The sequence below is a fragment of the Saimiri boliviensis genome, chromosome 15 (genome assembly GCF_048565385.1).
Source record: "Saimiri boliviensis isolate mSaiBol1 chromosome 15, mSaiBol1.pri, whole genome shotgun sequence".
In the NCBI taxonomy this organism is placed as follows: Eukaryota; Metazoa; Chordata; class Mammalia; order Primates; family Cebidae; genus Saimiri; species Saimiri boliviensis.
In genome coordinates, this window is record NC_133463.1 from 53601462 (window position 1) to 53627790 (window position 26329).

General features: G+C 40.1%; 1 protein-coding gene and 1 long non-coding RNA gene across 36 annotated transcripts in view; one reads left to right on the forward strand and one right to left on the reverse strand.

Moving 5' to 3' along the window:
• RIMS2 (regulating synaptic membrane exocytosis 2) overlaps positions 1 to 26329 on the forward strand; it is a 730833-nt gene that overhangs the window by 42770 nt on the left and 661734 nt on the right. For 14 of the 35 annotated variants that reach the window (XM_074387012.1, XM_074387000.1, XM_074387003.1 and 11 more), the window contains exon 1: positions 17613 to 18139. The exons of 3 other annotated variants lie outside the window; for them this stretch is intronic. In XM_074387012.1, the coding sequence (XP_074243113.1) occupies positions 17964 to 18139 (176 nt within the window). In that variant the 5' untranslated portion in view covers positions 17613 to 17963. Of the gene's footprint in view, positions 1 to 17612; positions 18140 to 26329 lie in introns of those variants that run through there. 18 more of the 35 variants (XM_074387035.1, XM_074387022.1, XM_074387021.1 and 15 more) reach the window with 11 other exon arrangements.
• Positions 3231 to 16560, reverse strand: LOC141581471 (uncharacterized). The gene is made up of 2 exons (XR_012514124.1): positions 15354 to 16560; positions 3231 to 8714 (listed from the first exon to the last, which is right to left on the reverse strand). It is a non-coding gene; the product is annotated as an uncharacterized LOC141581471 (long non-coding RNA).

Consider the following 26329-nt stretch of genomic DNA (forward strand, 5'->3'; position numbering starts at 1 on the left):
ATCCTAAGAGGTGGAGCTTTCTTTTTCAATTGGTAAGCTAACTGTTGTTCAGGGGAAAGCCCTGTAGATTGCAACTTTACACCTCTATACTCAGTTCTTCCTTCTTGACTAAACTACTCATGGCAGTTGCACCAGGCTTTGAAATTGAGCCATGTTTATCCATTAATTACATTCGAGGAGTGTGTTTGTTATCATTCTCACAGACTTACTTAAAAATGAGCTCATTCCCTCAGGGGTGTTGTGATCTTCTGGGATTTCCAAAGCATGGCGTTGTTTCTTTCTTTCTTTCTTTTTTTTTTTTGAGACGGAGTTTAACTCTTGTTACCCAGCCTGGAGGGCGATGGCGTGATCTCGGCTCACCGCAACCTCCGCCTCCTGGGTTCAGGCAATTCTCCTGCCTCAGCCTCCTGAGTAGCTGGGATTACAGGCATGCGCCACCATGTCCAGCTAATTTTTTGTATTTTTAGTAGAGAAGGGGTTTCACCATGTTGACCAAGATGGTCTCGATCTCTTGACCACGTGATCCACCCGCCTCAGCCTCCCAAAGTACTGGGATTACAGGCTTGAGCCACCGCGCCCGGTCAGCATGCTGTTGTTTCTTAAGGGAAAATGATGCTATTGAGGCTGCCAAGATTTTCTCACCTTCAATATCATTTACAAATATTTCCATTTCTTAATTCATTGACCATCACATTAAAAAAATTAATATGTCTTACAATAAGAATAATATACATTTTAAAAGAAGTAAACCAAAATTAAAGACAGTGGGATATTTTCCATGTCAACTCCTTGCAATACAGACAGCTAACTGATCCTCTATCAGTGCTGTTCAATAGAAATTTCTTTCAAGGTGGAAATATTTTATATCTACACTATGCAAAATTGAAGCCACTAGCCACATAAAGCTATGAGCACTTAAAATGTGACTAGTGGGCCGGGCACGGTGGCTCAAGCCTGTAATCCCAGCACTTTGGGAGGCCGAGGCGAGTGGATCGCAAGGTCGAGAGATCGAGACCATCCTGGTCAACATGGTGAAACCCCGTCTCTACTAAAGATACAAAAAATTAGCTGGGCATGGTGGCACGTGCCTGTAATCCCAGCTGCTCAGGAGGCTGAGGCAGGAGAATTGCTTGAACCCAGGAGGCAGAGGTTGTGGTGAGCCGAGATCGTGCCATTGCACTCCAGCCTGGGTAACAAGGGCGAAACTCCGTCTCAAAAAAAAAAAAAAAAAAAAAAAGTGACTAGTGTAACTGAGGAACTGAATCTTTAATGTTACTTAATCTTAATTAACATAATAAATTAATATATGTTTAAATTTCAATAGCCACATGTGGTTAGTATGGCTATGGCTAGGGCTACCATATTAGACAACACAGCAGAAGATCAGCCCTAGAATATTGCAGGGTTAAATAAGACAAGTGTCAAATGAATGCTTTAGCTCAACAAGTGTAGTTCTACAGTTTTTTTTTTTTTTTTTTTTGAGACGGAGTTTCACTCTTGTTTCCCAGGCTGAAGTGCAGTGGCATGATCTTGGCTCACTGTAACCTCTGCCTCCCGGGTTCAAGCTATTCTTCTGCCTCAGCCTCCCAAGTAGCTGGGATTATAGACATCCACCACCATGCCCAGCCAATTTTTGTATTTTTTGGTAGAGATGGGGTTTCATCATGTTGGCCAGGATGGTCTCAATCTCTTGACCTCATGATCAGCCAGCCTCAGCCTCCCAAAGTGTTGGGATTACAGGTGTGAGCCACCAGCCACCAGCCACCACGCCTGCCCACTTTTACAGTTTTTTCTTATTCTTGAAATATTTTTCAATGTATATTTAACGAGTTTTTTTTTTTTTTTTTTTTTTTTTAAGAGACAGTGTCTCATTATGTTGCCTAGGCTGGAGTTGAACTACTGGGCTCAAGTGATCCTCCCATCTCAACCTCCTGAGTAGTTGGGACTACAGTTGAGAGGCACACCTAGCTTATTTAATAAGATTTTATTCACTTAAATAAAATTGAGACTACTGGATTACTGTGTGGGCTCCTCTCTCTTGTTCACCTGTCACAACTGTCTGGTCACCAAGTCCTATTCATCTGACATCTTAAATACATCTTAAAGATATTCCCTCCTTTCCATCTTCATCACCACTGTTTACTTTCTATTTGACCTTTATTATTGCTTCCTAATATTCCTCTTGCTTCTTTCTATTTCACTTCCCATTTCCTAATAGAATGACTCCCTAAAAACAATCTCACCATAACACTTCCTCGCTGTAGAATACACTTCCTCTACTCAAATGTGGCCCACAACTAGCAGGATAGGCATCAGTTGGAGCTGATGAGAAATGCAGAATCTCAGCCTCCACCTCTAACTAACTGGATCAGAATCTGCATTTTAACAAGTTCTACAAAGGTGATTAATATGCAGATCCAAGATGCACTGTTGCAGGATGGAGTACAGACTCCTTAGCATATCTTCAAGGCTCTATATGATTTGGTCCAGCTCAGTTTTGAGCCTCATCTCCAGCAAGTTCTTCTTCTGAGCCTCTTAAAACCTACACTTCAAGTCATACAAAATAATTAGCAATTATATATATCCATCTTTGTTCCTCTGTCGAAATAACTCCTTTTTCCAGGTCAAGACCTAACTGAAAATTTTCTTTCTATATTTCTTCATAAGAATTAGATACATCCTCTTTGTACTCCCACAGACTTTTACAGATACTACTCTTACAACACATACCATAATAGATTTAAGTATTTGTGGGTCTCTTTTTGAGAGCAGGCATTATTTCTTATATAGCTGTGTTCTTAGTAGTTCTCAGTACATGCTTGCTGGATGAATAATATCTTTCAGAAGTACATATTAAATAATTGTAGTATTTCATAGAATCATTACATTTGAAAGGAATAAAAAATCTTATTGGGCCAGACACAGTGGCTTACGCTTATAATCTCAGCACTTTGGGAGGCCAAGTCAGGCAGATCAGGAAGTCAAGAGGTTGAGACCATCCTGGCCAACATGGTGAAACCCAGTCTGTATCAAAAATACAAAAACTAGCTGGGTGCAGTGGCGGTGTGTGCCTGTAATCCCAGCTACTCGGGAGGCTGAGGCATGAGAAGCACTTGAACCCAAGAGGCAGAGGTTGCAGTGAGCCGAGGTCACACCACTGCACTCCAGACTGGTGACAGAGTGAGACTCCGTCTTGAAAAACAAACAAACAAACAAACAACTTACCGATCGCTTTATAGAGGATTTTTATTTTATAAGAGGACAACTGAAGCCTTCAAAGTTGAATGACTTTTCCAAAATTATTGGCATGGTAACATTTTCTTGATATATACTAGGCACCCCATAAAATATGCAGCTAATAAACATGATAAACTTACTTTTCTTTCTCTTGTATTGGGATGAACCAATTTTCTCTCCACTAGTAAGATAAAGACTCTAATAAAGTTGGGTTATTCTTGATTTCTCCTGCTAATCCTTTCTTTACCTTTCCCTTCTGGGAAATGACAGGGCTTTTTTCTATCTCCCTTTCACTTTAGTGTTATATGATGCTAATCAGAAAGATAGTGAAGTAATTAGGGATGCAGTACCATCAGTATACAGCTGATAGTAAGCTTTGCATCTCCTTTCATCAGATCTAGGATGAGGTTTCTTGAATTTCACAGTGTCTGGCAGACTAAAGGACACTGAGAAAAGCAGTTGGATCAGGCACTATCTAGATAAGATTAAATCAATCCTTGTAGGCAGAAGAAGACATTTGAAGTATACAGCAGCCCGTCACACTGTGGAAGATAAACCCACCTTTTGTTTCAGAAAGCTGCAATTTTATAGGAAATCTTGGATTGCAGTCTTTTCCTAATTTCCCAGGTTTTGCCCCAGACTTCTACAGTTACTTCCTATATGCATTTAAATAAACAGTGACTACTTTTTCTTCCTGTTGGGAAGCTTGCTATGACATTATCTTCTTGCACTGGGTATCAGGCCAATGTTGATTGCTTCTATATCAGTTATAATGCTTGTCTTACAAATCCCTGGGTAGTTTGACCCTTTTTTTTTGGCCATGAATCTTTATTAGAATTGGTATTCCTATTATTAATAGTTATTTCTGAATTCCAGCTGAGTCAAAATCTTTCTCTGGGGAGAATATAACCTAATCAGAGTGCTTTATTCTTTTCTAGTGGGGAATTCAGTAACTTAATTTCAACCAACATTTATTAAATGGCTACATGTAGTATTACAATTACAGGATGGTCATGACATATACCTTTGCTTTAGGAACATATTTTCTAGATTTTAAAGATTTTCTATACCCATTACATATTACACATCTGAATCTAATTCATGTTATGCTAAATTTAGCAACACTGTAATGTGAAGTGCAAACTGGGATACTGTGGGGAGTGAAAGGAGTTGTAATTAATAATCATACCTGATCAACAGGTTAAATAAAGACTGTCTTGGGAAAACTGAGATAGTGTCAGACAAAGTGGAACATATGGTCACCTTAATTAAAAATCAGCTTCTGCTATACTTGTATTTTCACATTTTAAGTATGATAGTTATTAGAGAGCATGTTGGGCTAAATATAACTACTTTATGATGTCTGTTATATGTCAGTCACTACAATAAAAGTGTGCTCAGATTTTAGTCAGGTAAACAAAATATATGCATACAATCATATGAAGCAAATGCATATAGTGGAGTGAATACTGGACAGGGAACCAGGAGACCTAGATTTGAAAACTAGCCTTGAATTTCAGTCACTTCCTTAGGTCACATCATTTAACCTCTCTGAGGCTCAGTTTTCTTGCCTGTATAATAAAATGATACTAATTTTTCATAGGATGAGAAGTTTAAAAAAACAAGTGAAAGAACTAAACACAGTATGTGTCAAATAATGAATGCTTGATAAAGGGTTATCTGATTTGGCTGATGTTCTAGTTTAATGAAAGGGAACCAGAAAGGAAGCTAGAAGACTCACCCTCTTCGTGAAAACTTTACTGTGCAGATATTTTTCTTATCCTCCATTGCCAATCCTGTTAAGTCATATTATTGTGAAGCAAATCTCAGATATCACATCATTTCGAATTATTTCGAAAGTATTATTTGGAAGTATTTCAGTATTTATCACTAAGAATTTCTTATTTTTAATATCATCACAATACCTTTATTATCCTAAAACTAACAATAATTCCCCACTATCCTCAAATACCCACTGTCCAAATTTCCAACTCTTTTATAAAAGTTTTTTCCAGTCTTTTTAAAAAAATCAGAGTTCATAGACCAGGCACAGTGGGAGGCCGAGGCAGGAGAATCACTTGAGATCAGGAGTTAAAGAATGGCCTGGGCAACACAGTGAAACCCTGTCTCTGCAAAAAAAAAAATTTAAAATTAGCCAGGTGTGGTGGTACCTGCTTGTGGTCCTAGCTGCTCAGGAGCCTAAGGCAAAGAGGACCATTTGAGCCAAGGTCCTCAAGTGATGCAGCTGAGCCAAGTGATGCAGTGAGCTATGCCTGGGCCACTGCACTCCAGCTTGGATGACAGAGGAAGACCTTGTTTCTAAAAAAAGAAAAGAAAGCAAAAGAAAAAAAATTCAGGTTCCAAATAAAATTTTGTGGATTACTCACACTTGGTTGATGTCTTTTAGTCTTGTTTAAACTATATATCCCCCTTGCAATATGTTCACTGAAAAAACTGGGTTTTGTCATGTAGAATGTTCTCAAGTGTTCCACAGACTACAATCTCTTGGTGCAGTTTACAATGTTCCTCTGTCTCCATTATTTCCTGTAAATTGATAGGTGAAACTAGAAGATGTTAAATTTCAGATGATTTTGTTTTGGTTTTTAGCAAGACAGCTTCACAGGTGGTGGCGTGTTCCTCTATCAGGAAGCACAGGAAGCATACAATATCTGGTTGACTATTTTCTTTGATATTAACAGCTGTTGTTGTTTAATCAATATTTAATATCTACATCCATTTGTTCATTATGAGTTTTAAATTTATTTCTGATATCATAAAGTTCACTTTTATTTACTTCTGTAAGCAGTCAGAGTGGTAATTAAGATAAAGATGTACAACAGGCTTATCCACCACAATCAAGTAGGCTTCATCCTTGAGGTGCAACGTTGGTTCAACACAGTGCAAATCAATAAATGTGATTAATCACATAAACAGAACTAAAGACAAAAACCACATGATTATTTCAATAGATGTAGAAAAGGCTTTTGGCAAAATTCAGCACCCTTTTATATTAAAAACTCTCAATCAACTAAGTATTGAAGGAACATACCTCAAAGTAGTAAGAATCATCTATGACAAACCCACCACCAACATCATACAGAACAGGCAAAAGCTGGAAACATTCCCCTTGAAAACTGGCACAAGACAAGACCACTCCTATTCAACATACTATTGGAAGTCCTGGCCAGGGCAGTCAGGCAAGAAAAAGAAATAAAGGGTGGAAGAAAGTCAGACTATCCCTTTTTGCAGATGACATGATCCCATACCAAGAAAACCCCATACTCTTGGCCCAAAAGCTCCTTAAACTGATAAACAACTTCAGCAAAGTCTCAGAATACAGAAACCAATGTGCAAAAATCACTAGCATTCCTATATACTAACAATAGTCTCATTCACAATTGCCACAAAAAGAATGAAATATCTAGGAATACAGCTAACCAGGGAGGTGAAAGATCTCTACAGAGTGAACTACAAAACACTGCTAAAAGAAATCAGAGATGATACTAACAAATGGGAAAACATTCCATGCTCATGGATAGGACGAATCAGTATTGTTAAAATGGCCATACTGCCCAAGGCAGTTTAGATTCAATGCTATTCCTATTAAACTACCAATAACATTCTTCACAGAACTAAAAAAAAAAAGCAACAACAACAACAACAACAAACAAACAATTTTAAAATCCATATGGAACCAAAAAAGAGCCCAACAACAACAACAAAAAACAAACGATTTTAAAATCCACATGGAACCAAAAAAGAGCCCAACTAGCCAGGCAATCCTAAGCAAAAAGAACAAAGCTGGAGGCAAAACACTACACCCAACTTTATACTATGGGGCTACAGTAATCAAAACAGCATACAGCTAGTGCTCGATTTATGACCATGATTGGTTCCAACAGACCAGTTGTAACACGATTTGGTTGTAAGTTGAGTAGGCTATATGTACAGTACTGTGAAATGATGTTATAAAAATCTTTTAAGTCATATTTTATCATAATTTTCATTGTTATATATCATAATTTTCTTTGTTCATTTTATGCCATTTGTATCATCTCTGCACCATTTTGTTTCTTATTTTTACATTCCAGGTTTAAGTAAAACACTGCATTACCAGAACAAGTGGTTTAATATTTGCAAGACATACAAAATTACAAAATACAGGTGCATACAAAAATACAAAATACAGGTGTAAAAAATACCATAGGAAACATTTTCCCAATTGCAAAGCATATCAAAATATATAAACATGTACGAAACATTTTATTGGCCGCTGGTGCTTGGCTGAGGATTGTTGGTGTCGTCATCTGAGGCAGCAGTTGGGGTTACCAGAGTTGGCTTTTTCATAAACATGATGAGCTTTGTCTGAATTGTATGTTTCTTTTTTTCTTCATAAATTTCACGATATGGACGAAACACATCGTGTGCCATCTGTTCAATCCTTGCAAATCGTTCGATGTTTGGGTCCATTGCTTCGAAATGTATAAGAAATTTATTCAGTAAAGATAAACTGTCTGATAATCCCTTAGTGGTGAACTTTCTGGCTCCTCCTCTTCTTTCTCTGCTTCTCTTCTTTCTTCTTCCGCCACTCTTTCTTCTTCCAGTTCGATTAGCTCTTCATTTGTAAGTTCATCAACATTGAAAATCTGTTCTGCTAGATATCCCTCATCTGTAATTAATTAATCCAGACTATCAACAAACTTACGTGCTCCTTCCTCATCTGCACTTGCTGCTTCTCCAGTCCCTTGAACACTATGCATTTGGAATCTTTTCTTGAATCTCTGGAATCAGCCAGTGCTTGCTACAAATTCTTGACTGTAGTCTTCTCCAGCACGCTCCTTCAGAGTCTGAAATAGACTTCTCACCTTCATCTGCACAGTAAAAAGATTTAATGGTGTCCGTTTTTGAATTTGATCTTCCATCCAAATATATAGTAATTTCTCCATTTCGTGGATGGGCCCGCTTCATTGCTTTGTTATAACTGTTGATTGCATGGGTGCAGAACCTTTCACAGCTTCACGAATTCTTTCTTTATCTTTCAAAATCGTCGACACAGTCGAGTGTGATAACTTCGTATCATGTGTGATCACATTCACTTTCTTTCCTCCTTCGTACTGCTTAATTACCTTCATTTTCGTGTCGAGATTGATGGCCTTTCTTTCCTTCTTGGCAGGCTGAGGAGTAGACAAAGACAATTTCCTCTTAGCAGACATCTTGGGAGGGGTTTGATGAAAAATATCCAAGACACAAAACACAAATTGCTGTACTGAGTCTGGGATAACAGTTGAAATGGTGCACGCAGAGATGGTAGTGCTGCCAGAAGCTGGTCCGCACTGTTGTATGCCCAGCTGGGCAACGTTTGCGCTGCCAGATGTGGAGCAGTCCTGGCTAGCTCATAAAGTCGAATGGTCGTTAAGTTGCATAGGTCGTAAGTTGATCAATACCTGTAGTACTGGTACAGGAACAGACACATAGGCCTGTGGAACAGAATAGATAACCCAGAAATAAAGGCGCACATGTACCTGACAAAACCTGACAAAAGCATGCAATGGGGAAAGGACTCTATTCAATAAATGGTGCTGGGATAACTGGCTAGCCATATGCAGAAGATTGACACTGGATCCCTTCCTTATGCCATACACAAAAATTAATTCAAGATATATTAAAGACTTAAATGTAAAACTCAAAACTATAAAAACCCTAGAACACAACCTAGGGAATACCATCTTGCAGATAGGAATGGGCAAAGATTTCATGATGAAGATGCCAAAAGCAATTGCAGCAAAAGCAAAAATTGACAAACAGGATCTGATTAAACAAAAGAGCTTCTTCACAGCAAAAGAAACTATCAACAGAGTGAACAGACAACCTATAGAATGGGAGAAAAATTTTGCAGACTATACATCTTATGAAAGTCTAATATTCAACATCTATAAGGAACTTTAACAAATTTATTTTAAAAAATCCAAAGCACCCCATTAAAAAGTGGGTAGAGGACATGAACAGACATTTCTGAAAAAGAGACGTACATGTGGCTAACAATCATATGAAAAAAAAGCTCAGTGTCACCGATTATTAGAGAAATGCAAATCAAAACCATAATAAGATGCCATCGCACACCAGTCAGGATGACTGTCATTAAAAAGTCAAAAAATAGCAGATGCTGCTGAAGTTGTTGAGAAAAAGAAACGTTTATACACTGTTGGTGGAGTGTAAATTAGTTCCACCATTGTGGAAGACAGCATGACAATTCCTCAAAGACCTAAAAACAGAAATACTGTTTGATCCAGCAATCCCATTACTGGGTATATACTGAAAGGAACAGAAATTGCTCTGTCATAATGACATGGAATCAACCTAAATGCTCACCAATAGTAGACTGGATTAAAAAAAAAGGGGTACATATACATCATGAAATACTATGTAGCCACAAAAAAAGAAAGAGATTATGTCTTTTACAGGAACATAGATGGAGCTGGGGGCCACTATCCTTAGGAACTAACACTGGAACAGAAAACCAAATACTGCATGTTCTCACTTATAAGGGAGCTAAATGATAAGAACACATGGACACATACAGGGGAACAACACACACTAGAGCCTATTGAACAGTGGAGAGTGGGAGGAGGGAGAGGATCAGGAAAAATAACTAATGGATACTAGACTGAATACCTGGGTGATGAAACAGTCTGTAAAGCAAACCCTCATCACACAAGTTTACCTATGTAACAAACCTGCATTTCTGCCTCAGAACTTAAAATAAAAAATAGGATGAAGATATAATTAAGAAAATAGTAACATCAATTATGCTACGTCTCTACCTTTAATATAATCCTGTTTCGCTTTACAGATGTGCTTATTGATTGCTAGGAGGGAAGGAAAAATAGAAATAACTTTATAATGCTATAAATGAAAGATGAAGGCTGGGTGTGGTGGCTCATGCCTGTAATCCCAGCACTTTTTGATGCCGAGGTGGGCGAATCACTTGAGGTCAGGAGTTTGAGACTAGCCTGGTCAAAATGGTGAAACCCTGTCTGTACTAAAAATACAGAAATTAGCCAGGCATTGTGGTGGACACCTGTAATCCCAGCTACTTGGAAATCTGAGGTGGGCGACATAGTGGGACTCCGTCTCAAAGAAAAAAATATGATTGTTATGTTCCCAAGCACTTTTAATAGGAATAGTTCTATGGGTTTTATCACATAATGATAAATAAACTTCTGCATTGCTAAATACACAAAAAGTAATTAATAATGCTTACCTACACTAACATCCATTAGGTTTTTCATTACTTTTTGGCTTTGAATCCCAATAATTAAACTTTACTAGTCTCTAGCTTCTTTTCCAGGAACAAACAATGTATGTTTCTCTCTGAGGCTGTGCTCTTTGGTCATCACTAATATAATATTAATTTCATTAAAATGAAATTATAGTCCTGAAACCAACAGCCACATACTTTGAGTTGCTTCTGCAATAATGGTGATTAACTTTGGAAGAACCAGCCATATTCTCTCACCCAATTCCTGGTCAAGAAATATAAAATGTTGTCACCTGACAACTGGCAAAGATTAATAGTCAGCTGTGGCCACTGTACTGACTGACTCACTTAGGGATTTAAACCATGACCTTGACCTCATTATCATGCTGTTTTAATCTACTGAGCAAAATAGCTACAAAAATAAATTCTGAAAGCAGGAAGCAAAAAATTCTGTTGTTTGTGTCTCCAGGCCCAAACTGCTATGTATCTGTCCACTGAACAATTCTACTAGTCGGCATTTTAGACACGGATGAACAACTGAGCAGGATATCCTCCTGAAAATCAAAGCTGATCATGTCAGTTCTCATTAAAAACCTCCACTGTCTAATAATATAAATTCAAATTCTTCAGCACAGCATATAAGATTGTAGCATAATCTTACTATGACCAATTTCTCCAACTTTATCTTTTGCTACAACTGCTTGCCTCCCTTTCTTCATATGCTAACAACTGTAATTTTCACATTATCATGCTACTGCTCATATATTTTTTCAGTTTATATTTATTGAGTCTCTATAATGTATGAGACACTCTGATAAACCCTGGGGAAACTGAAGTTAAAGGCACATTTCTTGATCTTAAAGAATTCATGGTTCAGTCAAGGAGACAGACAAGGAAATAAATGGGTACAACATACTGTGACAAGTGCTATCTATGAGCACAGTAGGTACATTGGTATAACAGTCTAGGGAAAAGAGGTGGAAGAAGAGGAGAGGGAGGGATGAGTATATGGTGAGGATAAAGAAGTTAATTAAGAAAGTTATGAGAGAGGAAGCAGAAAAAGTGATCTAAGCTGAGGGAATAGAAAGTCACAGAGATGAGAAAATTCACACACTGAGTGAAGTGCAAGTAGATTGTCATGGCTGAAAAGGAAGATGTGTTTGTAGGCTGTGTTGGAAGCAAGGCTAGAGAGGTAGACAGCAACTGAATCCTAAAGGAATCTGTACACCTTGGCAAAGACTTTAGATCTTATTCACACTGCTTTTCCCTCTTTTGAGAATGCTTTTTTCCTTTTGTTTCCCAACTCAGACCAATATAATAATGTCAAATCCTCTTCCCAGAAATTCATTGAACAAATATTTGCTGGAATACCTACTATGTGCCATGTATTGTTGTAAGTGTTTGGGATACATTAATAAAATTCATACTTTGCCCTTGTGCTTATATTCAAGTATGAGGAAGTAGATGATAAATATAATAAATGGGTATATATTTAACTTTGGGTAAAAATACAGTTGTCAGAGAGAGTAGTAGGTGCTGTGGGAAAAAGAAAAAGTAGGGTAAGGTAAAGAAGATCACCATAATGACCAGGAAGGGTGTGGGGCAAGTAGGAGTATTAAATAGGAGAACAACTGAGCAAAAAATTGAGGACAACAGATTTAGCCAAGTGAGTATCTTAGTGAAGGGTATTCTAGGCACAGGGAACAGCTCGAGGAAAGCCTAAAAAGTACTAGGAGATGGGGCCAGGCGCAGTGGCTCACACCTATGATCCCAGCACTTTGGGAGGCCGAGGCGGGTGAATCACAAAGTCAGGAGTTCAAGACCAGCCTGGGCAACATAGTGAAACTGCATCTCTACTAAAAATACAAAAATTAGCTGGGCATGGTGGCAGGTGTCTGTATCCCAGCTACTTGGGAGGCTGAGGCAGAGAATTGTTTGAACCAGGGAGGCAGAGGTTGCAGTGAGGCGAGATCGCACCATTGCACTCCAGTCTGGGTGACAGAACAAAACTCCATCTTGAGAAAACACACACACATAAACAAACAAACAAAAATACTAGGAGATGAAGTCAGTGATCATGTGGGACTTGTAAGCCATTTAAGGAACTCTTGTGAATAAAATGGGGAGCCACCTTGGGATTTTGATCAGCAGAGTGTTTTGATCTAATGTTTTAGGAGGTTTCCTCTTTGTGCGGTGTTGAGACTATAGAGCTGCAAGCATAGAAGCAGGGAGACCTGTTATGAGAAACTATAGAAATGCCAACCATCTAAATATATCTGCATGCATTAAGGGGTACTGCAATGATTTTGAGCATTGTGAAACAACCAGCTTTTGTAGTGGAGTACTAGGTTCTTTCAGTAAATTCTAGTGAGGTAAGTATTTTAGTTTGTGCCTTTAGATATACCTCCTAATACTTATTTACTAGATTACAAGTAGCCCTTATGCATATGTAAAAATGAAAGTCCACAGACTCATAGGCTTCAAGGGCCTATAGGAACTGCAGAAAGGACTTGCAGTTTTTTTGTTTGCTTTTTGTTTTATTTTTTGAGACGGAGTCTTGCTCTGTCACCTAGGCTGCAGTGCAGTGGCCTGATCTCCACACACTGCAACCTCTGCTTCCCATGCTCAAGTGATTCTTCTGCCTCAACTTCCCAAGTGGCTGGGATTACAGGCATCTGTCACCAGGCCTGGCTAATTTTTTGTATTTTTAGTAGAGACTAGTTTATTACCGTATTGGTTAGGCTGGTCTCAAACTCCTGTCCTCATGTGATCCACCCTTTCGGCTTCCCAATGTGCTGGGATTCCAGGCATGAGCCACTGCGCCTAGCCTGTTTGTTTTTTATTTATATTTGTTTATTTTTTTGAGAGGGAGTCTCACATTGTCGCTCAGTCTGGAGTGCAATGGCACGATCTTGGCTTACTGCAACCTCTGCCTCCCAGGTTCAAGCAATTCTCCTGCCTCAGCCTCCCAGGAAGCTGAGATTACAGGCGCCTGCCATCCTTCCCGGCTAATTTTTGTATTTTAGTAGAGATGGGATTTCACCATGTTGGTCAGGCTAGTCTCAAACTGCCGACCTCAGGTGATTCACCTGCCTCGGACTCCCAAAGTGCTGGGATTGCAGATGTGAGCCACTGTGCTGGCCAGCTGTTTTTTTAAGACAGAGTCTCACCCTGTCACTCAGGCTGAAGTGCAGTGGAGCAATCTTACTTAGCTCAGTGTATCCTTGAACTCCTGGGCTCAAGAGATCCTTTTGCCTTGGCCTTCTAGAGTACTGGGATTACTGGTGTAAACCACAGGGCCTGGCCAGGACATGCATTTTGGGATTAGTTTATAGCCTGTCAGGATCTTGAAAATTCAATGATGAAGGCAGCTGTTACTTATAAAGTTAAACAAGAATATTGCAGTTTCGACTCAACTTTAAATGTGTTCATACACTGAGGGACATGCCAAAGTAGAAGTTAATGCTGTAAAGGATAAAGTCATATGTGATGAAGATTTTAAGTAAAACACTGTGCCAGAACAAACAAAACACCTCTAAGATCCATATTGTAGAAAGAACAAAAGACAGAAATCTTGTGAATACATTTTACTTTCTTTAGTTCTGATCCTAGCAATCATATATCAAACTGGGGCAAGTGCTTTGAAAAGTAGTTCATTTATTATGCTAAAGCCAATTTTAAAATTCTATATAATGTATATTCTATGTAGTGATATATAAATACTGTTGACAAATTTTTAGTTCATGCAAGAGTGTGAATAATAGTGAAAGATAATTTTAAAAGACTTCCTTCCACTCTGAAGTAGTCCTTTTAATAGGAAAAACACATCTAGTCGTGGTAAAAACTGTAAAAAGGAAACACAGTAACAGTAACCCCACTCACTTCTGCTTCATTCCAGTTAAGAAGTCAGATGTTCCAGTGATACTGGCTCATGTCCATTGTATTTCATGAGCTGGCACTGTCTCCTGGCAGGTGAGGCATGGGTGGGGGTGCAGGGAGACACAGCCTCAGGCACTCAGCATGCTAACCATATGACTGCTAGAAAACAGTTCAGGGCCCAGGGGGTGACCCTCTACTGTAAAGGAAGCCAAAATTGTCTAATTTGTACCACAGCTTTGAAGTTCACGTTTTATAGACTTAAAATAACTAAACTATTTTAACTTCAAAAAGTTTAAACCTCTTAGCAGTGTGATATTCTGGCTTCTGGTTCTGCTTGGGTTGATAGTTGGCTGGGGGTGGGAAGTGGTGTTTGTTTTTTTCAAATCTGGCACAGAAATAGTTGAATAAGGTAGACTGTTATAGCCATTCCTTTTGATTATTTTTAGTTCTGCTCTCCTCTCTTTTAAAGGAGCAGTTAGTGTATTTTAGCAGCACTTAGGGTTTCCTAGGTAAAAGTCAAAGATACATGTATTTACTGATACCTGTCACTGTGTATGAAAATATGGATAGTAAAAGTCAATTTCAATTTCAGGTAGAAAAATTCTGTTATCCATTAAGTGTTGTTTTTAGTTGTCACTTTTTTTTTTCTTAGTTTGACACTTTTTTTTTCCTTCTCCATTATCTACTTTGTGATGCAAATAGTATAGTTCTCAACATTTGCTATACCTTAGTCACTTGGGGAACTTTCAAACAATATCCACAGCCAGGGCCCAACACCTGATTCATTTGTTATGTGGGTCTAGGTGGTATTTTAAAAAAGTGATCCAGTGAACCTTCAACTCAGATGACTGGCTCAAAAAAAAAAAAAAAAAAAAAAAAATGGTCCAGGTAATTTTAGTGTGCAGCTAGGGTTGAAAACTGGCATGGTTTCAAAGTGGATTAAAAATATCTAGGTTCTAGTTCCAGCCCTGCTACTTACCAGCTGGCTGTTCTTGGTGGTCTTCTGTTTCCCATAGGATGATGAGGTTGGATTAGAAATTCATAAGAATTGTTGAACTCTAAAACAAAATTAAATAAACTGGGATTCATATAATTTGATCTGATTTGCTCAGCTCCAAAGAGATGAAAATGGAATTATCTGGAGTATGAGAGTGTTGTTTGAAACAAGTGAGTAATAATTTAAAAACAGCTCTTAAGTAAACTTTTCCCTCTTCCCAATTACAAGGCATGGGAGAAAATAAAAATAGACATTTAAGCTTAGAAATCACAGGAGACTTCCAGGGCTGCTTTGCCTATCCCCAGCTCTCTTAAATGGGGAGCTAGTCAGATGGTACCTGGGGAACAGAGAGAGGAGGGAGAGCGCTTACTACACACCAAGAAGGTAAATGTCATATAAACCTCAAAGGCTTTACGTTACTCATCAGCACACAATCTGACCTGGTACTAAGCAGCACACGTGTGGAAGGCTGGGTGGGGTGCGCACACACCCCAACTCAGTCACCTGCAGTGCTTGTCCAGGGCGCCCGGAAGAGCCAGCGAGCCTGCCTAGCTCTGTCCACTCGGACCCGTGCCACTCGCCCCGCCCCACTCCCTCTGGGAGGGCTCTCAGGGCGGCGCCCAGCCCGGCGAAGCGCAAAGGACGGCAGTGGCCACCTGCGTTCTCCAAACGCTGGTTTCTTGTCTTCCCTTTTTGTCCTCTTTCATTGAACCTATCTCCGTGCTACGAAAATCAGACTCTGACTCTAACCCGATCTCTTCGCGTCTCTGCCTCTTCTTTCTAGACTAGGGTGAGCGCCAAAAAGGGCCGGCCAGAAAGAAACCTTGGCCTCAGCATCGGCCCAGCCCCTCTCTCGGGACTATTCTAACTCCTTTCACCCTCCTAGCCTTTACTGGTCGCGTCAGGTTGGCACCCTCCCAGCCAATCCTAACTCTCCCCGTTTCTCCCCGCGTCCTCCCCTCAGGATCTCTCTGCATATTCTCCGCGTCAAGCTCGGTTTTCCACAACTTCCTCAAGCCCGGCGCCCGGCGCCTTGTTCCCGCCTTCGACACCACCTGCGTTTCCCACTCGCTGTAACGTCTCTCCCCTGCTGTCGCCCCTTGCGGGCCTCCAGCTCTCTCCCCCATTCCTGGCTCCCACCCCTGACACCCTAGGGACCCTTCTTCCCTACTCACGTCCTCCCTCCTTCCCGCCCCGACACTTCGGGGGCCCTCCCACCACGCGTGCTCCATCTTTCTCCTCAGGGCCTGACACCTGGGCGACCCCTCCCCGGCACCTGCCTTCAGCCCCAGCCCTGACTCCACCCTCACGCTCCCCGCCCCTCCCGGTCCCTTATGGGCCCTCACCTCCTCCCCACCAGCCACACCTGGCACCCCTGACCCCACCCCGGCTCACCCTTCTCTCTGCTCCCGACACCTCAGGCGCCCCCTCACACGCACGCATTCCCCACACTTCCGTCCTCTAGAACTCCGGCGCCCCCCGCCCCCTTCACGCTCAGTCTCTCCTCCCTCCCCGCCTGGCCCGGGCCCCAGCCCGGAGGTCGCGCTCGGGGAGGGGCGGCTGCCGCCTGTGGGGTGCCCCGGCCTAGGCTGCGAGGAGGTGACGCGGCCCCTCGGGAAGAGCCCGGGAGGCGGAGGGGTGGAGGAGGTGCGCGCGGCGGCACTGAGCGGCGGCGGCGCAGGGAGCGCGGGCCCTCCGCGCCGACTCCATGGACCCAAGGGGCGGCGGCGGCGGCGGCTGAGCGACCCTAGGCTGGCGCGTGATGAGGAGGGGCCGGCGCCCGACCCCGCTGCACGTCGGAGCTCGCCTGGACCCGGGCGTTGGCACCCGATGGGCCCTGGCCCCGGGACTCTCCGCTGCTAGCCCCTGTCATTCCTTCTCCGCTTTTGCTTCTCTACTTTAGCTGGCGTGGGGTCTCCGGCCCCACGGCCCTCTTCCGGGCGTGCCTGGAGGAGTCCTCCCTCCGTGGCGCGCGGGAGCCCAGTGACGCGTCACCCGGCGGGACGGCTGAGCTGCTTCTCTGGGAAACCGTCCCCGCTTCCTCACGACCCTCTCCGCTCCCGCCTGGGTGCCTCTCGGGCCGGCGGTACCCGGAGGCTCGAAGCGACTTCCCGGGGGGCTGGTTCGCACGCACCCTTCCCCTCCGAGGCGGCGCGCGCGCTCCCGACCCCCGCCGCGGCCGGACACACTCGCGTCCCAGTCCGCCTGCCGCCCTCCCGCCTGCTCCCTCCAGTCACCCCACCCTTAGCTGTCCCCGCCACCTTACTCCACCACCCTCCCCCACCGCTCCGCTCACTCCGCGTCCCGGCCTCCGGCTCCCCTCTCCTTTGAACCGCTCACTTCACAGTCCTTCCGCCCCCGGGAAGAAGAAACATTTTCCGAGGCGCACTCCTCAGCCCTCCCTCCCCACGCGCTCGCCCTCCCCTCCCCCTGCTCTTTCTTGGGGGAGGGGGGCTGTCGCCTTGGATTGAAGGCCATTGATTTGTATGTATTTGTCCCAGCGCTGGAGGCTGCCCCAGCCGCCGCGCCGGTGCCGCCACTGCCACTGGAGTTGCCTCACCGCTTCCCTAGGGTGGTTCGGCTCCACCAAACATGTCGGCTCCTGTCGGGCCCCGGGGCCGCCCGGCTCCCACCCCGGCGGCCTCTCAGCCGCCTCTGCAGCCCGAGATGCCTGACCTCAGCCACCTCACGGAGGAGGAGAGGAAAATCATACTGGCCGTCATGGATAGACAGAAGAAAGAAGAGGAGAAGGAGCAGTCCGTACTCAGGTAAGGATCTGGCTCCATATTCCCGCCTCTCTCCCTGCCCTCCGCCCCCTCGGCCGCTGCCCTGCGGCCGCCTGCGCGCCCGGGATCACCGCCCTCCCTCCCGCCGGCGGCGCCCGGGCCACGAGGGCTGCGGCCAGCGCCGGCCGCCCGGGCTGTTTGCTGGGTGTCTGAGAGCGGGGGGTGTGTGTCGGGGAGGGAGGGCGCCGAGGCCGGCTGAGGTGAGGGGGGCGAGCCTTAGGGCGGTGTGATTTTCCCCGGCGCCTTTCCGGGTTTTCCCGCTGGTCAGCTTGGCTCTGGGGCCCCAGCGGGACTGGGGCTGAACCCAGGCTCTGCGCGTCTCCTTTCCTTTCCCGCCGCCTGAGCGCGGAGGCAGTGACTGGGGCACGGAATCCAATATGGCCGTGCACAGGTGCTCCCTGGCCGGACCCGGGCGAAGGCGCTCCGGCCGGGGATGCGGACGCCGCCGGGGACCCGTGGTTCCGTCTCCGCGGAGCCGCTCTGCCAGCAACGCGGGACAGAGCAGGGCTGCCCACGGTGGTTGCGGGCAGCAGGCGGCGGCGTGGGCGAGGCGCCCAAGCTCTGTCGCGTCTCGGGTGGGTGTGCGGCCGCCGCCATCTTCCAGCCCCTCCCCCTTGGCGAGTGCTAACACCCTGCACTCTGCTGCTCTTCCTGTTTGCAACTAGTAAATCTGTTTAATCCTGAAGAGACTCCAGTTCCTACCATCACTGCAGTTTGGGATGCTCCCTGCCTTGTGAAGTTCTACTATTCATGCTCACAGTCTTGGCAGCCCGGTTTTTTCCGAGGGTGGGAGGAGTGAAAACAGCACCCAGGCATCCGTTTACTGGCTCTGCAACTTCAGCACCAGGGAACTGTCCAGACAGGGTTATCTTTAGCTCTGAGACTCCTTTTCTGGTTAGTCTAGCAAAGAGATTTGTTTCTACAAGACTTGCTTTTAAATGTTTTGTGGTTATTTGATTTCTCAGTTACTTCATGAAAGAGGTTGTTTAGAAGACGTGTAACCTTTTTTATGTTTTCCCAGCTTGGCTTTTTTCTTTTTACTTGAAATGAGTTACTCACTGAGAGATTAACTTACACAGTGTATATACCAAAGGTGGGATGTTCTTTTGCGTTTTGTCAAGTATATGTTTCCCATATTCTCCACAGAAATATACAAGTGAAAGTGTGGAGTTCCTCTATGAAGGAACCAATACACTCTTCTACTCAGGTAAATTTTTAAAACATGTTGTTGAATTTAGTATTTCATGTACTTACAAAGGAACAAGTTTCGTTGTCAATCGGTATATATTTTCATATTTTAATGAAAAATACTACTTTAAATAATTTATGGTGACAAACATCAAATATTCATAAATCTAAAGATACTATTTCTCACAAAATGTTGAGGGACTAAAACAGCAAATATGTTCCTGACATAATAACTGAAATTAATAGTTTCTACGTGAAAGCTAGTTTCTGGGGTTGAATACTTATTTGGGAATGTTATTTATTAACAGCCTCCTGTGAAGGAGGGATGTGAAGAAATTAAGAGACTTAAGCAGTTTTCTCCAACTAATAGAAGAATAAAGCATTATTTTTAGAAGCTTTTTTGGGCATACTTCTTACTTTGCTTAACTTTATTTTGTATACTAACAATGCCAAGCTTTTGATGACTTGCAGTTTGATATTTAAATATATGAACTTATACCTTTTAGTATAATTGAAAAAAATAAATGTCTCCAAAATGATGCTCCAATAAAATGTAGTTTTATTTCTATGACTTACATATTTAAATATAAAATGTGTTTTTATTTCTTCATAGTATGCTAAACCTTAGTGTTTATTGGCTAGTTCACTGCAGTTCTATTTATTGTTTAATATAGAAATATAAATGGACTTTTAAGTATTGAATTAGGATTATTCAAAATGAACATTATATTAAGAAGAAGATGTAACAGAGTTTTTCAGATAGCTACATGTATATATTATATCTGTATGTAAACCTACATACTATTCAAATACATATAATATTTATATATTCATATTTCCATAGTTTAGAAAGGAACAAATGTTCTCTAAGTACATTTTCCATACAATCTATAAAATTGCATTGATGAAAAATATATATTTAGATTTATTTTAAATATTTATTTGCATTGCTACCTAACCTAGTCTTAGAAAGGTGTCTTATCTCAAAATGGCTTTCATGGTTTCAGAATTCTTGTTATATTTATTTTAACAAAAAGTTATTTGGAGGTTAAAGCATAATATATTTGGACATTTAGTTTTAAATGTTCTTAATTTTTTTTTAATGAAAGAATAGGCAAGGCATACGAGGAAATGAATAGACTTTATAATAGAATTATTGTAATGAGAGACAAATCATTTTGAAGAATTTGACAGTTTGTTAAATAACATATTATCAATATTGGGTATTAAATAACAAATATACAAGAAAAATAATACTAACCTTCTTCAATGATTACTATTTCCCATAAAGTTTTAGGGTCCACTTACTTGGTCATTACTATCCTTTGTTTCTTTTTACTGTTGCTCATTACATTGGGTGTTAACATGTATTCTAAGAGTAGAGAGAAAAAAACCCTGAAATTTAAATGCGTGTCTGCTGCCTTTTAACAATTATGTTAAAAAATATGTTTGATGTCTGAAGATACTGCAATGGTTAGATAAAAATATTTTTGCATGATCTATGAGTTTCAGTGTTCGTGTTAAGTATTCAGGCAAAGTGGAGAAAATAATGAATTTGAACCTTGTTAATATTTAATATATAGATGGACAATACTTAGATGCATATAATTTATAAGTAAATATGCATGTATTAAAAGATTGATGCTTGAGATATTTTTAATAAGACAACTGAGTATTTAAAACTGAGACTATTACTGTAATCTCTCATCTTAGGAGCTTGAATAATTTAAAATTATACCTAATTATTAGTAATTTAATCAAAGTCTAGCTGAACATCCATATAGGAAATGTATCATCATCAAATAATACCATTTTACATGTGAGCGACGTACTATAATTTTGCAAGCATTTAAAAATCTTAGTAGATCCCTGATCAGTAATTACTTTAAAAAATCCTTTCATGTATTCCTGTAGCAGTTTTAATTTGGCTAATTCAGTCCATCAGTAAAATTTATAATGTCTTTTTACTAATTAATTTTTTTCAATCTTTTTTCTAAGTATTTTGTTTAGAAATTTTTAGTATTTATCGCAGTAGTATCTGTGAAAAATATCTTTGTGCATACATTTCCTACTTGTATGAATGTGTATTTGAGACAGATTCCTAGAAACAAAGTTGTTGGATCAAAGGGTTAGTATATTTTAAAGTTAATAAATATCGCAAAATTTACTTTTGTAGAGGATGTATGTATAAGTGACATGTACTAAGGGGACTTTCTCACAACTTTGCCAACTCAGTGTGTGGTAATCTTTACCAATATTTCAACGAAAAAGGTGCCACTGTAGGCTTATTTGCAATTTTCTTGTCAGAGAGTTTGAGAGCAGGCTTATTTGCAATTTTCTTGTCAGACAGTTTGAGAGCCTTTTTTAAACAAAAAAATTTTGGTTAGAGCCATTTGTATTCCCTTTTCTGTTAGTGATTTTTAGTGATTTGTAGAGGCCCTTTTACATGTTATTTGTTTTAGGACCTTGTTTATGCCTATTTTACTGGTCAGGATTAAAAAATATATTTGCATTTATTGTATTTTTGTTTTATGGAGTTTGGGCTTGTGATCTTAGAATGGCCTTCCCTACTCTAATACTTTTAAAAACTACCAATTGAATGATGAATATTTTAAAATAAAAATTGCATATGTAAACCACTCTTGCCATTGCCAAAAAAATAAAAAACTGTAGTTTTTAAGGATTCAAAATACATTCTAAAAAGTTGATTAACATAAGAAAACAAGCAAACAAAAAAATTGATTTACATTTTATGAGAAAGTGCCCAATAAATTTATATATATTCTATATTTTAAAGTAAGGGAAATTAAATAACATCTTTCTTTTGACAATAGATTCTGATAAAGAACTAATTATATGGTGCGATGAAGAAAGAGGTAGTGGAAGCAAGTGTGATGGACCACATGTATTTTGACTTGATGCCTTACTTTACTAATTAATAGTGGTAATGTTTTGCTTATATTATTAAACTCTGAGTTTCCTCATCTATGCTATTTTAGTAATAACACTTATTTTGAATGATTGTGATTGTTATAGACTAAATATCCTGCTGTAAGTAGTTGTGCTGTAAATAATTATTGTTGTTAACTAATATAGATAGCACTCTTTAAACCTTAATATTATCATAGCATTGCTGGGTGAAATTTTCTTATTTTCTAAAAATTGAGAGAGTCTTTTCCTTGTCTATTAGGAAGTTAAAATATGCTTGGAGAGCTTTTAAGTGACTTCATTATTTGTTTAGAAGACTAGGGATGGGGAGAGTGTTGGTAACAACTTGAAAATAGTTTCCTCAGCAAATATCACTCTTAAGGAGTCTGATAACTAAGACATAACAGTGAAAGTAACACTGACGTAAAGTTATTGGTAATTGGCAAGATACTGATAGTCAAAGATGAATTGAGGGGACTTGTGGAAACTGCTTTGTAATTGACTATAGATTTGCCTGGGTTAAATTTTTTACTCTATTATTTGATTAAAATCTATATTTACTGATTTGTCTTATTCATATTTTATCTAAGAACCCAGAGGGCTGTATTAGGTTAAGCTAATTCTGAAATATGGTTATTGAGCTTAGAATGCTCATCTTCACACCGACCCTCAGATACACTTAAGCTTTGTATGATTGCTGGTTTCTCATCCTTTTGGCTTAGCTTCAAATTTGAATCTTTAGAGAGCTCTTTTCTGACTACTCTTTCTTAAGTACATTCTCTCCATTATTCTTTATAACAATACCTTTTATATTTCCCTAATTATGCTTATCAAAATTTATAATTATTTGTTCATTTACTTGTTTATGGTTTGTCTACTTTGCTAGATTATGAACTTACAGAGAGCACTCACCATGTCTGTTTCATTCACCAATGCAGCCTCAGCTTCTAATTTAATACAATGCCCTACACATAGTGCTACTCAAAAATACTAGTTTGGTGAATGAGCCAACATTGGGAATGAAATAATATGTTCATCTAGGTGGTACCAACTTTCAGGGTGAACTCCAATAATCTTAAAAAAAAGATTTGCATATGTAACAGTGCCCTTATTTTTGAAATAAAATGTAATTTTTAAACATATGCCCAATTTTGCTTATTTTACATGGAAGCAAACTTAGCGTTTGTGTATGATTGCAACTCATCTTTCTTTTGGACTAAGGGCATATCTTTTTTGACTAGAAACGAGAAGAACATTGTGATAGATATCATTTTTTAATTTAAGGAATATTAGGAATTACGAAAATTTGACTGTTAAAGTGATTAAGATAATACATTTCCATTGTGTTTAGCACAGCTGAGTGATAAGGAGTACACAGAATGCTTTTGATGGAAATAGTTCATGCCCTCCAGGGACAGACAATCTAAGGCCAACCATAATCATATGAACACATAAAAATGTAAAGTGCCATGAAAAAAAATACTGTAAAGGTGTTTTTAGTACATTATAACCATAGTAAAAAATATGTCAGACTAATCTTACTAGTAATGTCTTGCCTCTGTGGTATTGTTTGATTACATTGTGTTATATTACATGGTGTCACATAGTTTGTCCTGTTAAAATCTCTGAAAGTCTCACTCCTGCATATTAAAAACTTTTGTATTCTCTAGTTAATGAAATGTAGATATCTCTGGGTGTTGAAATAATTTTAACCATTATCAAGTAATTCTTGAGGAGCTCATTGTAAGAAACATGATAAACCACAATGAAAATTTTGCATGGTAAGTGCCAGGAGACCACTGTGCACTACAGTGTATCATGTATATATTTAACAAGAGGAGCATCTGATTCAGTCCTGGGAAGATGGCATCTAGGCTGAATCTCAAAGAATGAGGAGATGTTAGCTGGGCTGATTGTTTTCTAAGCAAAAATCCTAAAACTCCCAGTTCCTCCTCTCACCCAAAACCCTTAATTTGTTTAAAAAAAAAAAAAAAAAAAAGCAGGGCATGGTCAAGAAATTTGCTTGAAGTGGTTCAGAAGAGCACAGATTTAAATGGAGATGAGTCAATAGAGAAGACTGAAGAGATGGCAAGTTTCAGAGCCTAAAAAAGCCTCCTGGCAGGGTGCAGTGGCTCACACCTATAATCCCAGCACTTTGGGAGGCAGGGGCAGGTGGATTACCTGAGGTTGGGAGTTCGAGACCAGCCTGACCAACATGGAGAAACCCCATCTCTACTAAAAGAAAAAAAACTGGCTGGGCGTGTTGGCGCATGCCTGTAGTCTCAGCTACTTGGGAAGCTGAGGCAGGAGAATTGCTTGAACCCAGGAGGTAGAGGTTGCGGTGATCCAAGATCATGCCACTACACTCTAGCCTGGGCAACAAGAGCAAAACTCCGTCTTCAAAAAAAAAAAAGCAAAAAAAAAAAAAAAGCCTTCTATGCTGTTCTTTGGATTTGGCAGTGGGGAGTCATGGAGAGATTTTAAGCAGTGACACAATACAATTAGACTTCTGTTAGAACAAAAAACACTCTCATTTAATAGATTGATTAGAAGGTGTAATACTAGAGATAAGGGCACTGTTTAGGAGTATCTTCAGTAATCCGGGTAATAAATGATGAAGATATGAAATAAGGCAGTAGAGGTGGAGATGGCGAGTCAAGACAGATTTTTGAAAAATTTGGGAGCCGACATTGCCAGGATTTGACAACTGTGGGTTTAAGGGTCAGTTAAACTCTTATGATTCCAGACTTGCTTAACTGAATACTTTACATAATATATATCTGCCTGTATCTGCTTATCTCTCTGATAGTTTGCTCTGTGAAGTCATCTGTCTTTAGGGAGCAGTTGTGAAGTGTCTTCTTTTATTGTTTTAGTTATTCTAGAGAGTTTGTAACTTTAGTATCGGTACTAGAAGTGACTATGACTTGGAATATAGTGGGATGGGGTGGAAAATAACAGAGTGGTAGTAAAAAGGGCAAAAAGAGAAAAACAAGAAAAGAAAGGACAAAGAACAAAGGGGAGAAGGAAAGATTAGGCTCTTGGAATCCATTCATAATTAGAAGGAACCCTTCTTAGTATCTTAACTTCTAAAACTTTCTACTGGATATATTCATACCATGTAATCTTTTCAGAACTTCAGGACTATCATCCTTTTGTTGAATATTCCTTATTCCCATTGATAATTTAGTCTCAATGAATTTGTCACCCTCCTGTTTTGTTTCATTCTTTGTATATTTTAAACTATCATACAGTCTTTGTTTTATATATTAGGCTTACCAAGGACAAATTCCTTCCCTGTATATATTTCTGTATCACCTCTAAGGGAATGTTGGAAATGTGAGTGTATTTTAGGAAAATATAGAGAGGAGATTAGTTATGAAAATGACATGCTGAAGTTGGTGAAGATTCTGTGCCTCTTTATATTAGCTTACTGAATTATTGCAGAATTTCAGAAAGTGCTTGTATTATAAAAGGGAGATAAATTTTATTAGGTTTTGAGATGGGAAGTTCCAGAAGGAGGAATTAGGTTGGGGTTATGGAAAGGGGAAAGTTAAGAAAATGTTTAGACACAGGAGTAATATATTATTTTACCTATTTTCTTTCTAATATTGGTAACCTACAAAATTGAAGACAACTAGATAGTATAAGTTAATTGGCCAAGAACTAAGAACTTTAATACAGTTTCTATGTAATGAACATATATCTGTCTATATTATATATACCTGTCAACGCTCTTTTACTTTTTGTACAACAGAGTGCTAGCTAAATGCTTTGTAAGGCATTTGGAATTAACAGCTTTCATATAGTTTATATGTTATAAACATTTAGTATTTTTATATAATACAAATAATTTGATAGGTTCTGCTAAACAGAGGAACTGGATAAATGCTCCTTTAGGCACAGGAGGAATGCCCTTTAGCATTTTTTTCTTCCAATCAGGCTTATGTTCAGCTCGAAGAGAAAAATAGTCCGGTAGTTTCTTGCATGCTGTAATTAGGTTTCTTGGTGGCTAAAACTAGGGAAAAAGGATACATTAAACAATATAGCTAGATAGTA